A 15,919-nucleotide genomic window follows, 5' to 3' on the forward strand; every position below is an offset into this window, starting at 1 on the left:
CCATATTTGATGAGGGAATGTAATGCCGCAAAGGAGAAGTGAGTGCAGAGTGTGCACGGGGCGCTGTGTGCGGGTCTGGGGGCCTAGGAGAAGGAGGCCGCTGGGCAGTATAAAGAGCGGCTGTCCCGTCCTGAGACCCTTCTGCCTCATCTCTCAGCAGCCGCCATGGCCCAGCAGGCCGCTCCGTGCAGCATCCGGACCCCGGTGCAGCTCCAGGTGGGAGACGGGAGCTCAGATCCGGGCGTCCGCGTCATCGACGTCACCTTCCCTGCAGCAACGCCGCAGAATGTGAGTGTCACCGCGCAGTCCTGTGTCACCGCGCAGTCCTGTGTCACCGCCCCGGATCGTGTGACCGCGCAGTCCTGTGTCACCGCCTCAGATCGTGTGACCGCGCAGTCCTGTGTCACCGCCTCAGATCGTGTGACCGCGCAGTCCTGTGTCACCGCCCCGGATCGTGTGACCGCGCAGTCCTGTGTCAGCGCCCCGGGTCGTGTGACCGCGCAGTCCTGTGTCAGCCCCGGGTCGTGTCAGCGCACAGTCCTGTGTCACTGCCTCAGATCGTGTGACCGCGCAGTCCTGTGTCACTGCCTCAGATCGTGTGACCGCGCAGTCCTGTGTCACTGCCTCAGATCGTGTGACCGCGCAGTCCTGTGTCAGCGCCCCGGATCGTGTGACCGCGCAGTCCTGTGTCACCGCCTCAGATCGTGTGACCGCGCAGTCCTGTGTCACTGCCTCAGATCGTGTGACCGCGCAGTCCTGTGTCAGCGCCCCGGATCGTGTGACCGCGCAGTCCTGTGTCAGCGCCCCGGGTCGTGTGACCGCGCAGTCCTGTGTCAGCCCCGGGTCGTGTCAGCGCACAGTCCTGTGTCACTGCCTCAGATCGTGTGACCGCGCAGTCCTGTGTCACTGCCTCAGATCGTGTGACCGCGCAGTCCTGTGTCAGCGCCCCGGATCGTGTGACCGCGCAGTCCTGTGTCACCGCCTCAGATCGTGTGACCGCGCAGTCCTGTGTCACTGCCTCAGATCGTGTGACCGCGCAGTCCTGTGTCAGCGCCCCGGATCGTGTGACCGCGCAGTCCTGTGTCACCGCCTCAGATCGTGTGACCGCGCAGTCCTGTGTCACCACCTCAGATCGTGTGACCGCACAGTCCTGTGTCACCGCGCAGTCCTGTGTCACTGCCTCAGATCGTGTGACCGCGCAGTCCTGTGTCAGCGCCCCGGATCGTGTGACCGCGCAGTCCTGTGTCACCGCCTCAGATCGTGTGACCGCGCAGTCCTGTGTCACTGCCTCAGATCGTGTGACCGCGCAGTCCTGTGTCAGCGCCCCGGATCGTGTGACCGCGCAGTCCTGTGTCACCGCCTCAGATCGTGTGACCGCGCAGTCCTGTGTCACCACCTCAGATCGTGTGACCGCGCAGTCCTGTGTCACCACCTCAGATCGTGTGACCGCGCAGTCCTGTGTCAGCGCCCCGGGTCGTGTGACCGCGCAGTCCTGTGTCAGCCCCGGGTCGTGTCAGCGCGCAGTCCTGTGTCAGCGCCCCGGGTCGTGTGACCGCGCAGTCCTGTGTCAGCGCCCCGGGTCGTGTGACCGCGCAGTCCTGTGTCAGCGCCCCGGGTCATGTGACCGCGCAGTCTTGTGTCACCGCCTCAGATCGTGTGACCGCGCAGTCCTGTGTCACCGCCCCGGATCGTGTGACCGCGCAGTCCTGTGTCACCGCCCCGGATCGTGTGACCGCGCAGTCCTGTGTCACCGCCCCTGATCGTGTGACCGCGCAGTCCTGTGTCACCGCCTCGGATCGTGTGACCGCGCAGTCCTGTGTCACCGCCTCAGATCGTGTGACCGCGCAGTCCTGTGTCACCACCTCAGATCGTGTGACCGCGCAGTCCTGTGTCAGCGCCCCGGGTCGTGTGACCGCGCAGTCCTGTGTCAGCCCCGGGTCGTGTCAGCGCGCAGTCCTGTGTCACCGCCTCAGATCGTGTGACTGCGTAGTCCTGTGTCAGCGCCCCGGGTCGTGTGACCGCGCAGTCCTGTGTCACCGCCCCGGATCGTGTGACCGCGCAGTCTTGTGTCACCGCCCCGGATCGTGTGACCGCGCAGTCTTGTGTCACCGCCCCGGATCGTGTGACCGCGCAGTCTTGTGTCACCTCCCCGGATCGTGTGACCGCCCAGTCCTGTGTCACCGCCCCGGATCATGTGACCGCGCAGTCCTGTGTCACCTCCCCGGGTTGTGTCACCGCCTAGTCCCGTGTCACCGCGCAGTCCTGTGTCACCGCCTCAGATCGTGTGACCGGCAGTCCTGTGTCACCGCCCCGGGTCGTGTGACCGCGCAGTCCTGTGTCACCGCGCAGTCCTGTGTCACCGCCTCGGATCGTGTGACCGCGCAGTCCTGTGTCACCGTGCTCCTCCGGTCCAATCTCCACATGGCTCTGCACTCCCCGTGCTATCCTCCCTCTGCCCTAGTCCCATCTCCCCATCCTTTCCTCTCTCTCGTCGCACTGCCCATCCCCGATCCTTTCTCTGCATTGCTTTGCGCTCCCCGTCCTTTCCTCCCTCTTCTTGTCACCTTGTGCTCCCCGTTCTTTGCTCCATCTCCCCAGGTCCAGTCTCCCCGCCCTTTCCTCCCTCTCCGTGTCGCTCTGTGCTCCCCATCTTTTCCTCCCTCTCACCTGGTCCCTTCTTCCCGTCCTTTTCTCTCTCTTCCCCGGTCCCTTCTTCCCGTCCTTTCCTCCCTCTCCTCCATTCCCCTCTCTGCATCGCTCTGCCTGCCCCGTCCTTTCCTCCCTCTCCTCCATTCCCCTCTCTGCATCGCTCTGCCTGCCCCGTCCTTTCCTCCCTCTCCCCCTGTACATTCTTCCTCTCCTTTTCTCCCTCTCCCCTGGTCCCGTCTCCCCGTCCTTTCCTCCCTCTCTCCGTCGCTCTGCGCTCCCAGAGCTTTCCTCCCTCTCTGCGTCACTCTGCCCACCCCGTCCTTTACTCCCTCTCCCCCGATCCCGTCTTTTCCTCCCTCTCCCCCAGTCCCGTCTTCCCATCCTTTCCTCCCTCTCCCTCGGTCCCGTCATTTCCTTCCTCTCCTCCGGTCCCCTCTCCCCATCCTTTCCCCCTCTCTGCATCGCTCTTCCCGCCCCGTCCTTTCCTCCCTCTCCCCCGATACATTCTTCCTCTCCTTTTCTCCCTCTCCCCTGGTCCCGTCTCCCCATCCTTTCCTCCCTCTCTGCGTCGCTCTGCGCTCCTAGAGCCTTCCTCCCTCTCCCACGGTCCCGTCTTCCCGTCCTTTCCTCCCTCTCCTCTGGTCCTGTCTTCCCATCCTTTCCCCCTCTCTGCGTCACTCTGCCCGCCCCGTCCTTTCCTCCCTCTCCCCCGGTCCCGTCTTTTCCTCCCTCTCCCCCGGTCCCGTCTTCCCATCCTTTCCACCCTCTCCCTTGGTCCCCTCTCCCCCGGTCCCCTCTCCCCATCCTTTCCCCCTCTCTGCGTCACTCTGCCAGCCCTGTCCTTTCCTCCCTCTCCCCCGGTCCCGTCTTCCCATCCTTTCCACCCTCTCCCTTGGTCCCGTCTCCCTGTCCTTTCCTCCCTCTCCCCCAGTCCCCTCTCCCCATCCTTTCCCCCTCTCTGCGTCACTCTGCCCGCCCTTTCCTCCCATTCCCCTGGTCCCTTCTTTTCCTCCCTCTCCCCCGGTCCCGTCTTCCCATCCTTTCCACCCTCTCCCTTGGTCCCGTCTCCCTGTCCTTTCCTCCCTCTCCCCCAGTCCCCTCTCCCCATCCTTTCCCCCTCTCTGCGTCACTCTGCCCGTCCTTTCCTCCCTCTCCCTTGGTCCCGTCTCCCTGTCCTTTCCCCCTCTCTGCGTGACTCTGCCCTCCCCCTCCTTTCCTCCCTCTCCCCCGGTCCCGTCTTCCCATCCTTTCCTCCCTCTCCCTCGGTCCCGTCTCCCTGTCCTTTCCTCCCTCTCCACCATGTCTGCTCCGCACTCTCTGATTCTCTGCCCTCTCAGATCCAGGAGATTTCCTTCAGGAATTTCTACACCGCTTTCCTCACTGTAAAATTCCAGCAGTTGCGACCGACAGCGACCAAGAAGAGCAAGACATGGCGGACGTGCGTGAGGAACCTGCCCCTGATGCCGAACCCCCACATGGAGGAGGGGTCCCAGGACTACGTGTCTGTGTGCAGGCAGCAGGTGATGTGGCCCCCGCTGGCTGTGGCCCCTGGCGGGAGTTGTTGTGCTGACGCGCTCTGTCCCCGCAGATGGCGTGTGCCGCCGATAACGTGACGTCCCTGCGCCTCGTCCTGCGGCAGCCGTCGCCTGTCTGGCTGTCATTTACCCTGGAGGAATTGCAGATCAATCCCCCTGGCAGGCAGGTAAGGGGTCCGCAGCACGTACCGAGGCGCTGCAGCAGCCGCTCTCACACTGGGCCCCCCACAGCATTACAGCGGAGTAATGGCGCCACGCGGTGCTGAGTGGCCCCGCCGGCCGGAAGCTTATTCCTCATTCTGGATCCTTGGGGGAGGGGACATGGAGAGGTGGTGGGCGTGTCCTAATGCTTATTAACCTCTTCCTTCCCAGAGTCCACAGAAGCCGTGTTCCTGGTGGTTGTCTCGTCTGCCGCCCGGAGAGGAGCTGCAGAAGCTGCACAAGGTGATGGTGGAGGATGGAGCAGAGATGGTCGTGGTGCCGCTGACGCATCGCGGCGTCCGTATTCTGCGGGGGAGCGCGCGTCGGGACATCAGGGGGACATCGGGGGGGAGCGCGTCGGGACATGGGGGGTGCGGAGCGCATTGGGGGGAGAGCGTCAGGACATCGGGGGGGGGAGAGCGTCAGGACATGGGTGGGGGGGAGAGCGTCAGGACATGGGGGGAGCGCGTCAGGACATCGGGGGGGAGCGCGTCGGGACATGGGGGGTGCGGAGCGCATTGGGGGGAGAGCGTCAGGACATCGGGGGGGGGAGAGCGTCAGGACATGGGTGGGGGGGAGAGCGTCAGGACATGGGGGGGGGGGAGGGAGAGCGTCAGGACATCGGGGGGGAGAGCGTCAGGACATGGGGGGGTGGGGGAGTCAGGACATGGTTGCATGCTGGGACCTGTCCGGCAGTAGTTGTACATTATTGGGGGGCAGGGAGATGTCCCCTCACTCATGGTGTCCACATTGCAGGGTCTCCCGGATCCGGAGCGCGTGTCCAGCGAGGTGCAGCGGATGTGGGTGCTGACGGAGGTGATGCGATCCACGCAGAGCACGGCCGCGGTCGGCAGGTTTGATGTGAGTACAGCAGGTGACAGGCCTCGCTGCCATGAGGGTCTTCAGAAGGGCGAATGGGGGGATCGCCCCTAGCAACCGGTAGAGGCTCAGACAGGAGAGGCTGGTTGCTATGACAGCACTTTCCCCTCCGCTCATTGTCTCCGCAGGTGGACGGATGTTACGATATAAACCTGCTCTCCTACACGTGACACTGCGGGGGTCCGCACACCGTCTCCGGCCTCAGCTGGGGGTCACGCCTGTCTGCTGAAGCTACGGGCCGTGCTCGGGGTCACCTGACTTCACTGTGTGCCGGCAGAAGCGCCCCCCCCAGACCCGGCCCCCCTCCTCCCCCCGCGGCCCCCCCAGACCCGGCCCCCTCCTCCCCCTCCTCCCCCCCCAGACCCGGCCCCCTCCTCCCCCGCGGCCCCCCCCAGACCCGGCCCCCTCCTCCCCCGCGGCCCCCCCAGACCCGGCCCCCTCCTCCCCCACGGCCTCCCCAGACCTGTCCCCCTCCTCCCTCACGGCCTCCCCAGACCTGTCCCCCTCCTCCTTCGCGGCCCCCCCGAGACCTAGCCCCCTCCTCCCCCGCGGCCCCCCCAGACCTGGCCCCCTCCTCCCTCACGGCCCCCCCAGACCTGGCCCCCTCCTCCCCGCGGCCCCCCAGACCTGTCCCCCTCCTCCCTCATGGCCCCCCCAGACCTGTCCCCCTCCTCCCTCATGGCCCCCCCAGACCTGTCCCCCTCCTCCCCCACGGCCCCCCCAGACCCGGCCCCCTCCTCCCCCACGGCCTCCCCAGACCTGTCCCCCTCCTCCCTCACGGCCTCCCCAGACCTGTCCCCCTCCTCCCTCGCGGCCCATCCAGACCTAGCCCCCTCCTCCCCCGCGGCCCATCCAGACCTAGCCCCCTCCTCCCCCGCGGCCCCCCCAGACCTGTCCCCCTCCTCCCTCACGGCCCCCCCAGACCTGGCCCCCTCCTCCCCCGCGGCCCCCCCAGACCTGTCCCCCTCCTCCCTTACGGCCCCCCCAGACCTGTCCCCCTCCTCCCTCGCGGCCCCCCCCAGACCTAGCCCCCTCCTCCCCCGCGGCCCCCCCAGACCTGTCCCCCTCCTCCCTCACGGCCCCCCCAGACCTGTCCCCCTCCTCCCCCACGGCCCCCCCAGACCCGGCCCCCTCCTCACATGAATTCACCAGAAATAAATCTTCTGATTTCGGCTGCGTCTTGTGTGACATTATTAGGAGGTGAAGACTCGGGGCCGCGGCGCCCCCCGGAGGAGCAGAGGAGTGCTGCAGGACCTAACTGGGGGCAGCAGCAGAGGTTATATGGGGGAGCAGTGCTGATTATAGGGGGCGCGGTGCTGATTATAGGGGAAGCCACTTGCTTTGATTTTACGGGGTGTGGCAATGATTATAGGGGGAGCCACCTGTGCTGATTATAGGGGGAGCAGTGCTGATTATAGGGGGCACGGTGCTAATTATAGGGGGAGCCTCCTGCTCTGATTATAAGGGGAACAGTGCTGATTATAGGGGGCACGGTGCTGATTATAGGGGGAGCCGCCTGCTCTGATTATAGAGGGAGCGGTGCTGATTATAGGAGGAGTCGCTTGCTCTAATTATAGGGGGAGCCGCCGGTGCTGATTATAGGGGGAGCTTCGCTGATTATAGGGGGAAGCCGCCCGCTCTGATTATAAGGGGAGCGGTGTTGATTATAGGGGGAGCCGCCTGCGCTGATTATAGGGGGAGCGGTGCTGATTATAGGGGGAGCGGTGCTGATTATAGGGGGAGCTGCACTGATTATAGGGGGACCACGCGCTCTGATTATAGGGGGCATGGTGCTGATTATAGGGGGAGCTGCGTTGATTATAGGGGGATCTGTCTGCTGATTATAGGGGGATCTGTCTGCTGATTATAGGTGGAGCTGCGCTGATTATAGGGGGATCCGTCTGCTCTGATTATAGGGGGCGCGGTGCTGATTATAGGGGATCCGTCTGCTCTGATTATAGGTGGATCCGTCTGCTCTGATTATAGGGGGATCCGTCTGGTCTGATTATAGGGGGATCTGTCTGCTCTGATTATAGGGGGATCCGTCTGCTCTGATTATAGGGGGAGCTGCGCTGATTATAGGGGATCCGTCTCCTCTGATTATAGGGGGAGCTGCCTTGATTATAGGTGGAGCTGCGTTGATTATAGGGGGATCCGTCTGCTCTGATTATAGGGGGATCTGCGCTGATTATAGGGGGATCCGTCTGCGCTGTTATAGGGGGATCCGTCTGCTCTGATTATAGGGGGATCCGTCTGCTCTGATTATAGGGGGATCCGTCTGCGCTGATTATAGGGGGATCCGTCTGCTCTGATTATAGGGGGATCCGTCTGCTCTGATTATAGGGGGATCCGTCTGCGCTGATTACAGGGGGATCCGTCTGCTCTGATTACAGGGGGATCCGTCTGCTCTGATTATAGGGGGATCCGTCTGCGCTGATTATAGGGGGATCCGTCTGCTCTGATTATAGGGGGAGCTGCCTTGATTATAGGGGGAGCTGCGTTGATTATAGGGGGATCCGTCTGCTCTGATTATAGGGGGAGCTGCCTTGATTATAGGGGGAGCTGCGTTGATTATAGGGGGATCCGTCTGCTCTGATTACAGGGGGATCCGTCTGCTCTGATTATAGGGGGATCCGTCTGCTCTGATTATAGGGGGAGCTGCCTTGATTATAGGGGGAGCTGCGCTGATTATAGGGGGATCCGTCTGCTCTGATTACAGGGGGATCCGTCTGCTCTGATTATAGGGGGATCCGTCTGCTCTGATTATAGGGGGAGCTGCCTTGATTATAGGGGGAGCTGCGTTGATTATAGGGGGATCCGTCTGCTCTGATTATAGGGGGAGCTGCCTTGATTATAGGGGGAGCTGCGTTGATTATAGGGGGATCCGTCTGCGCTGATTATAGGGGGATCCGTCTGCGCTGATTATAGGGGGATCCGTCTGCGCTGATTATAGGGGGATCCGTCTGCGCTGATTATAGGGGGATCCGTCTGCGCTGATTATAGGGGGATCCGTCTGCTCTGATTATAGGGGGAGCTGCCTTGATTATAGGGGGAGCTGCCTTGATTATAGGGGGATCCGTCTGCGCTGATTATAGGGGGATCCGTCTGCGCTGATTATAGGGGGATCCGTCTGCGTTGATTATAGGGGGATCCGTCTGCTCTGATTATAGGGGGATCCGTCTGCTCTGATTATAGGGGGAGCTGCCTTGATTATAGGGGGAGCTGCCTTGATTATAGGGGGATCCGTCTGCGCTGATTATAGGGGGATCCGTCTGCGCTGATTATAGGGGGATCCGTCTGCGTTGATTATAGGGGGATCCGTCTGCTCTGATTATAGGGGGATCCGTCTGCTCTGATTATAGGGGGAGCTGCCTTGATTATAGGGGGAGCTGCCTTGATTATAGGGGGATCCGTCTGCGTTGATTATAGGGGGATCCGTCTGCGTTGATTATAGGGGGATCCGTCTGCGCTGATTATAGGGGGATCCGTCTGCGCTGATTATAGGGGGATCCGTCTGCGTTGATTATAGGGGGATCCGTCTGCTCTGATTATAGGGGGATCCGTCTGCGCTGATTATAGGGGGATCCGTCTGCGCTGATTATAGGGGGATCCGTCTGCGCTGATTATAGGGGGATCCGTCTGCGTTGATTATAGGGGGATCCGTCTGCGCTGATTATAGGGGGATCCGTCTGCGCTGATTATAGGGGGATCCGTCTGCGCTGATTATAGGGGGATCCGTCTGCGCTGATTATAGGGGGATCCGTCTGCGCTGATTATAGGGGGTGCAGCGCTGATTATAGGGGGATCCGTCTGCTCTGATTATAGGGGGATCCGTCTGCTCTGATTATAGGGGGATCCGTCTGCTCTGATTATAGGGGGATCCGTCTGCGCTGATTATAGGGGGATCCGTCTGCGCTGATTATAGGGGGATCCGTCTGCGTTGATTATAGGGGGATCCGTCTGCGCTGATTATAGGGGGATCCGTCTGCGCTGATTATAGGGGGATCCGTCTGCGCTGATTATAGGGGGATCCGTCTGCGCTGATTATAGGGGGATCCGTCTGCGCTGATTATAGGGGGATCCGTCTGCACTGATTATAGGGGGATCCGTCTGCACTGATTATAGGGGGATCCGTCTGCACTGATTATAGGGGGATCCGTCTGCGCTGATTATAGGGGGTGCAGCGCTGATTATAGGGGGATCCGTCTGCGCTGATTATAGGGGGATCCGTCTGCGCTGATTATAGGGGGATCCGTCTGCGCTGATTATAGGGGGATCCGTCTGCGCTGATTATAGGGGGTGCAGCGCTGATTATAGGGGGATCCGTCTGCGCTGATTATAGGGGGTGCAGCGCTGATTATAGGGGGATCCGTCTGCGCTGATTATAGGGGGATCCGTCTGCGCTGATTATAGGGGGATCCGTCTGCGCTGATTATAGGGGGTGCAGTGCTGATTATAGGGGGATCCGTCTGCTCTGATTATAGGGGGATCCGTCTGCTCTGATTATAGGGGGATCCGTCTGCTCTGATTATAGGGGGATCCGTCTGCTCTGATTATAGGGGGATCCGTCTGCGCTGATTATAGGGGGATCCGTCTGCGCTGATTATAGGGGGATCCGTCTGCTCTGATTATAGGGGGATCCGTCTGCGCTGATTATAGGGGGATCCGTCTGCGCTGATTATAGGGGGTGCAGTGCTGATTATAGGGGGATCCGTCTGCTCTGATTATAGGGGGATCCGTCTGCTCTGATTATAGGGGGATCCGTCTGCTCTGATTATAGGGGGATCCGTCTGCTCTGATTATAGGGGGATCCGTCTGCTCTGATTATAGGGGGATCCGTCTGCGCTGATTATAGGGGGATCCGTCTGCGCTGATTATAGGGGGATCCGTCTGCTCTGATTATAGGGGGATCCGTCTGCGCTGATTATAGGGGGATCCGTCTGCGTTGATTATAGGGGGATCCGTCTGCGTTGATTATAGGGGGATCCGTCTGCGCTGATTATAGGGGGATCCGTCTGCGCTGATTATAGGGGGATCAGTCTGCGCTGATTATAGGGGGATCCGTCTGCGCTGATTATAGGGGGATCCGTCTGCGTTGATTATAGGGGGATCCGTCTGCTCTGATTATAGGGGGATCCGTCTGCTCTGATTATATAGGGGGATCCGTCTGCGCTGATTATAGGGGGATCCGTCTGCGCTGATTATAGGGGGTGCAGCGCTGATTATAGGGGAGCTGCCGGTGTTGATGACGCGGACCCTCTGGCTGTGTGACCTCAGGGGTGGTGGTCTCTGAGGCTCCGCCCCTGAGGGGCCGCCGGCGCAGATGATAATGATTTATTGTGGGTTCCTCATGTGCCTGTGATGGATCCTTTCTGGCCGGGATGCCGTTATCCGTGGCTCGGTGTGCGTCTCCCTGCAGCGCATGCGCGTCTCCTCTTTCCGCATGCGCACTGGGTGGTGGAGGCGTGGTCTCGGCGCAGGCGGCAGCTCTGGTGCTGTGAGGACGCGATGCGCTGGCTGCGGGCGATCACTGCGCGGCTCCGGAGATCCGGGGGGCCGGGGCGGAGCTACAGCGGGGGCCAGGTACGGGCGGTCACCGGAGAGCGGGGGATCCCATGTCACGTGGGCGGCGTCTGCCGGATCCTCCGGGGTCAGAAGTCCGGAGCGGGGTCACCCGAGGGGTCAGGCCGGGGGCGGGGACCAGTGAGGAGCGCGGAGAGTCGGGGGATCCCCGCATGGAGTCCGGCGGCAGACACCCGAGCAACGCGCCCCCTCCTCACTACTGGGCACTCCGGGGGCGGGGTCAGGGGCGGGCACTCTTGTGATGGGGGCGGGGTCAGGGCAGGGGCGGGCACTCTTGTGATGGGGGCGGGGTCAGGGCAGGGGCGGTCCGTCCTTCCCTCCGTGCTGTGGGCAGAGGTCGCTCTTGGCTGCTGTCGGACTTCGGCCTTGGTTGTGCGGTGGAGGACGAGGTGTTTACCATCCATGGGGGAGGAGCGGTCACTGAGGGGGAGGGGCGGTCACTGAGGGGGAGGGGCGGTCACTGAGGGGGGAGGAGCGGTCACTGAGGGGGAGGGGCGGTCACTGAGGGGGGAGGAGCGGTCACTGAGGGGGAGGGGCGGTCACTGAGGGGGAGGGGCGGTCACTGAGGGGGAGGGGCGGTCACTGAGGGGGAGGGGCGGTCACTGAGGGGGGAGGGGCGGTCACTGAGGGGGGAGGGGCGGTCACTGAGGGGGGAGGGGCGGTCACTGAGGGGGGAGGAGCGGTCACTGAGGGGGGAGGAGCGGTCACTGAGGGGGAGGGGCGGTCACTGAGGGGGAGGGGCGGTCACTGAGGGGGAGGGGCGGTCACTGAGGGGGAGGGGCGGTCACTGAGGGGGGAGGAGCGGTCACTGAGGGGGAGGAGCGGTCACTGAGGGGGAGGAGCGGTCACTGAGGGGGAGGGGCGGTCACTGAGGGGGAGGGGCGGTCACTGAGGGGGAGGGGCGGTCACTGAGGGGGAGGGGCGGTCACTGAGGGGGGAGGGGCGGTCATTGAGGGGGAGGGGCGGTCACTGAGGGGGAGGGGCGGTCACTGAGGGGGAGGGGCGGTCACTGAGGGGGGAGGAGCGGTCACTGAGGGGGGAGGAGCGGTCACTGAGGGGGAGGGGCGCAGTCACTGAGGGGGAGGGGCGCAGTCACTGAGGGGGGAGGGGCGCGGTCACTGAGGGGGAGGGGCGCGGTCACTGAGGGGGAGGGGCGAGGTCGCCGTGGGGGAGGGGCGAGGTCGCCGTGGGGGAGGGTCGAGGTCGCCGTGGGGAGAGGGTTGAGGTCGCCGTGGGGGGAGGGTTGAGGTCGCTGAGGGGGAGGGGTGCTATCACCGTGGGGGGAGGGTTGAGGTCGCCGTGGGGGGAGGGTTGAGATCGCCGTGGGGGGAGGGTTGAGGTCGCTGTGGGGGAGGGGTGCTGTCACTGTGGGGGGAGGGTTGAGGTCGCTGTGGGGGGAGGGTTGAGGTCGCTGTGGGGGGAGGGGTGCTATCACCGTGGGGGGAGGGTTGAGGTCGCCGTGGGGGGAGGGTTGAGGTCGCTGTGGGGGAGGGGTGCTGTCATTGTGGGGGGAGGGTTGAGGTCGCCGTGGGGGGAGGGTTGAGGTCGCCGTGGGGGGAGGGTTGAGGTCGCCGTGGGGGGAGGGTCGAGGTCGCTGTGGGGGGAGGGGTGCTGTCACCGTGGGGGGAGGGTTGAGGTCGCCGTGGGGGGAGGGTTGAGGTCGCTGTGGGGGAGGGGTGCTGTCGCCGTGGGGGGAGGGTTGAGGTCGCCGTGGGAGGAGGGTTGAGGTCGCCGTGGGGGGAGGGTTGAGGTCGCCGTGGGGGGAGGGGTGCTGTCACTGTGGGGGGATGGTTGAGTTCGCCGTGGGGGAGGGGTGCTGTCACCGTGGGGGGAGGGTTGAGGTCGCTGTGGGGGGAGGGTTGAGGTCGCTGTGGGGGGAGGGGTGCTGTCACTGTGGGGGGATGGTTGAGGTCGCCGTGGGGGGAGGGGTGCTGTCACTGTGGGGGAGGGTTGAGGTCGCTGTGGGGGGAGGGGTGCTGTCACTGTGGGGGAGGGTTGAGGTCGCCGTGGGGGAGGGGTGCTGTCACTGTGGGGGAGGGTTGAGGTCGCCGTGGGGGGAGGGGTGCTGTCACTGTGGGGGAGGGTTGAGGTCGCTGTGGGGGGAGGGGTGCTGTCACTGTGGGGGGATGGTTGAGGTCGCCGTGGGGGAGGGGTGCTGTCACTGTGGGGGGATGGTTGAGGTCGCCGTGGGGGAGGGGTGCTGTCACCGTGGGGGGAGGGTTGAGGTCGCCGTGGGGGGAGGGTTGAGGTCGCCGTGGGGGGAGGGGTGCTGTCACTGTGGGGGAGGGTTGAGGTCGCCGTGGGGGGAGGGGTGCTGTCACTGTGGGGGAGGGTTGAGGTCGCTGTGGGGGGAGGGTTGAGGTCGCCGTGGGGGAGGGGTGCTGTCACTGTGGGGGGAGGGTTGAGGTCGCTGTGGGGGGAGGGGTGCTGTCACTGTGGGGGGAGGGTTGAGGTCGCCGTGGGGGGAGGGTTGAGGTCACCGTGGGGGGAGGGTTGAGGTCTCTGTGTCGGAGGGGTACAGTCACTGTGGGGGGGTGTGGTCGCTCGCTTTCCTCCGTGCTGCGCTGTATCTTCTCCATCTCCTGTCCGCAGGGGCCCCGCCGCACCGCGCTCTACGACTTGCACCGCGCCCATGGCGGGAGGATGGTGGAGTTCTCGGGCTGGAGCCTCCCGCTGCAGTACGCGGACGGTCACGTGGCCTCGCACCTGCACACCCGCCGCCGCTGCTCGCTGTTTGACGTCTCTCACATGCTCCAGGTAAACGCGGCACTGATAACGGGCAGCGGGCACCGGTAACCTCCGACTCACCGCACGTCTCTGCCTCACAGACCCGGATCCACGGGAAGGATCGGATCGCCTTCATAGAAAGTCTGGTAGTCGGCGACATCGCAGAACTGAAGCCAAACCAGGCAAGTGATGTCATCACCAGGGGGCGGGGCTGACAACCCCTCCCCCTCTGCGCTGGTGGGTGGTCAGGATGCTGCGTTACCATCTGGCATCTTCTCTCCCTGTGCTGATCTTTGGTGTAATCCTTTGGTTGCATTGTCCTCCGTGCTCGCTGCCGTATGTCCATGTCACCTGGTGGATGGTGTTATAGAGATGCAGCCAGGCCCAGTGTATGATCGTCTCTCCACCCCTGGTGTGCTGGCCCCAGCGGCCTCATTATCCCAAACCACCTCCCACAATCCCTCTCTCCTGACCCTGTAGTGTGAGCTATACATTTAGAAACATTCTAAGGGGAGCACGCAGTGTGGGGTGCACGCATCCCAGAAGCTAAGCATCAAGAAAACTGCAGTTATCCAGGGCAGGAGTCAGTCACTTTGCTCTCCCCTTTATCCATGTACTTTATTTTTATCCTGTGTTCCCTTGCCATCCACATTCACCGCCCCATCCCCCATCACCCATCACGACTCATACACATCAGCTCCTCTATACTTCCCTCTCCCATGTACAGCTCCCATGCACTCCTCACCTTCCTGAGAAACCTCAGCCCATCTTGCCCAAACACATCGCAGAAAATTCCAACAACTATCTGCTCTTTATCTTCCTACTGATTTCAGGGGACATCTCCCCCAATCCTGGTCCACCATCCCCCAACCTCAACCCCTACCTCATATCGAAACCATAATAATCTTATTAACATTACTTGCACTCCCTCATCTCCATCTTTTAACTGTGCCCTCTGGAATCCACGGTCTGCTTGTAACAAGCTTCCTTTCCTGCACAACTAGAATCATAGAATGGTAGAGTTGGAAGGGACCTCCTGGGCCATCTGGTCCAACCCCCTGCTCAAAGCAGGATTCGCTAAATCATCCCAGTCAGATGTCTGTCCAGCCTCTGTTTGAAGACTTCCATTGAAGGAGAACTCACCACTTCTTGTGGCAGCCTGTTCCACTCATTAATCACTCTAACTGTCAAAAAGTTTTTCTAATGTCTAATCTGTGTCTCCTCCCATTCAGTTTCATCCCATTGCTTCTAGTCTTTCCTTGTGCAAATGAGAATAAAGTTGATCCTTCTACAATGTGACAGACCTTTAGATATTTGGAGACAGCTATTAAGTCTCCTCTCAGTCTTCTCTTTTGCAAACTAAACATTCCCAAATCCTGCAACCTTTCCTCATAAGACAGGGTTTGCAGACCGGTCACCATTCTGGTCGCTCTTTTCTGAACTTGCTCCAGTTTGTTGATGAACAACTACTTTCTGAACAACTCTCTTAATCTGTTGGCCCTCACTGAAACCTGGATTCAGGATTCTGACACTGTCTCTCCTGCTGCCATTTCCTACGGTGGCTACAATTCTCTCACTCCCCGAGACCCCAAAACAGACCTGGTGGTAGAGTCGGCATACTCTTGTCACCACACTGCACTTTCCAGGTCATCCCCCCAGTTCCATCACTCTCATTCCCTTCTTTTGAGGTCCACACCATCAGGCTCTTCCGTCCCCTCTCCCTCAGGGTAGCGGTCATATACCGGCCCCCAGGCTCACCCACCCACTTCCTTGACCACTTTTCAGCCTGGCCGCCGCACTTCATGTCCTCAGAACTTCCAACCCTCATCCTGGGAGACTTCAACATCCCCATTTAACAGCCCCACTTCCACATCTGCATCCCAGCTTCTATCACTAACCTCTTCTCTCGGCCTCTCACAGCTCTCAGCCTCTGAGACACCTACGACGCACACACAACACCCCCTGGTCCTTGTCCGACTCTGCTCAATCTCCCACCTAGATAACTCACCGCTTCCACTCTCTGACCACAACATTCTCCTCTCCTCACAAATCCTCGCCCACCCAGCTCCCTCCTACCTACCACAGTCAGAAATCTACAAGCCATTACCCTCCAGACACTTTCAGATTCCCCTACACTCATCACTGTCCCCCGATCTCTTCTCCCAAACCCTCGGCCTGAACCCCCATCCCCACCACCCCAACAATGACACTGTTACAACCACCCTTGACCAGGTAGCGCCCCTCTCCCTCAGAACCTCCAAGCCCAGCGTGAAACACCTGCGCCGCAACATCGCCCCCACCTCACATCCCACTCTATTCTCCAGCGATGCTCCGACGCCTGAACG

At 62.0% G+C, this 15,919-nt stretch overlaps 1 protein-coding gene across 4 annotated transcripts in view; it reads left to right on the top strand.

The window, feature by feature from the left end:
- Window positions 1-24: 24 nt before the first annotated feature.
- The window catches only part of AMT (aminomethyltransferase), a 31,664-nt gene continuing 15,769 nt past the window's right edge, over window positions 25-15,919 (top strand). The window contains exons 1-7 of one of the 4 annotated variants that reach the window (XM_073558893.1): window positions 25-288; window positions 4,044-4,169; window positions 4,238-4,351; window positions 4,557-4,628; window positions 5,142-5,246; window positions 13,440-13,604; window positions 13,676-13,756. In XM_073558893.1, coding sequence (XP_073414994.1) covers window positions 166-288; window positions 4,044-4,169; window positions 4,238-4,351; window positions 4,557-4,628; window positions 5,142-5,246; window positions 13,440-13,604; window positions 13,676-13,756 — 786 coding nt within the window. In that variant the 5' untranslated portion in view covers window positions 25-165. Of the gene's footprint in view, window positions 289-3,677; window positions 3,696-3,796; window positions 4,170-4,237; window positions 4,352-4,556; window positions 4,629-5,141; window positions 5,247-10,485; window positions 10,848-13,439; window positions 13,605-13,675; window positions 13,757-15,919 lie in introns of those variants that run through there. The other 3 variants (XM_073558892.1, XM_073558895.1, XM_073558894.1) reach the window with 3 other exon arrangements.

The sequence above is a fragment of the Dendrobates tinctorius genome, unplaced genomic scaffold, assembly GCF_039654945.1.
Source record: "Dendrobates tinctorius isolate UK_male_01 unplaced genomic scaffold, ASM3965494v1 ptg000261l, whole genome shotgun sequence".
NCBI classification, from domain to species: domain Eukaryota; kingdom Metazoa; phylum Chordata; class Amphibia; order Anura; family Dendrobatidae; genus Dendrobates; species Dendrobates tinctorius.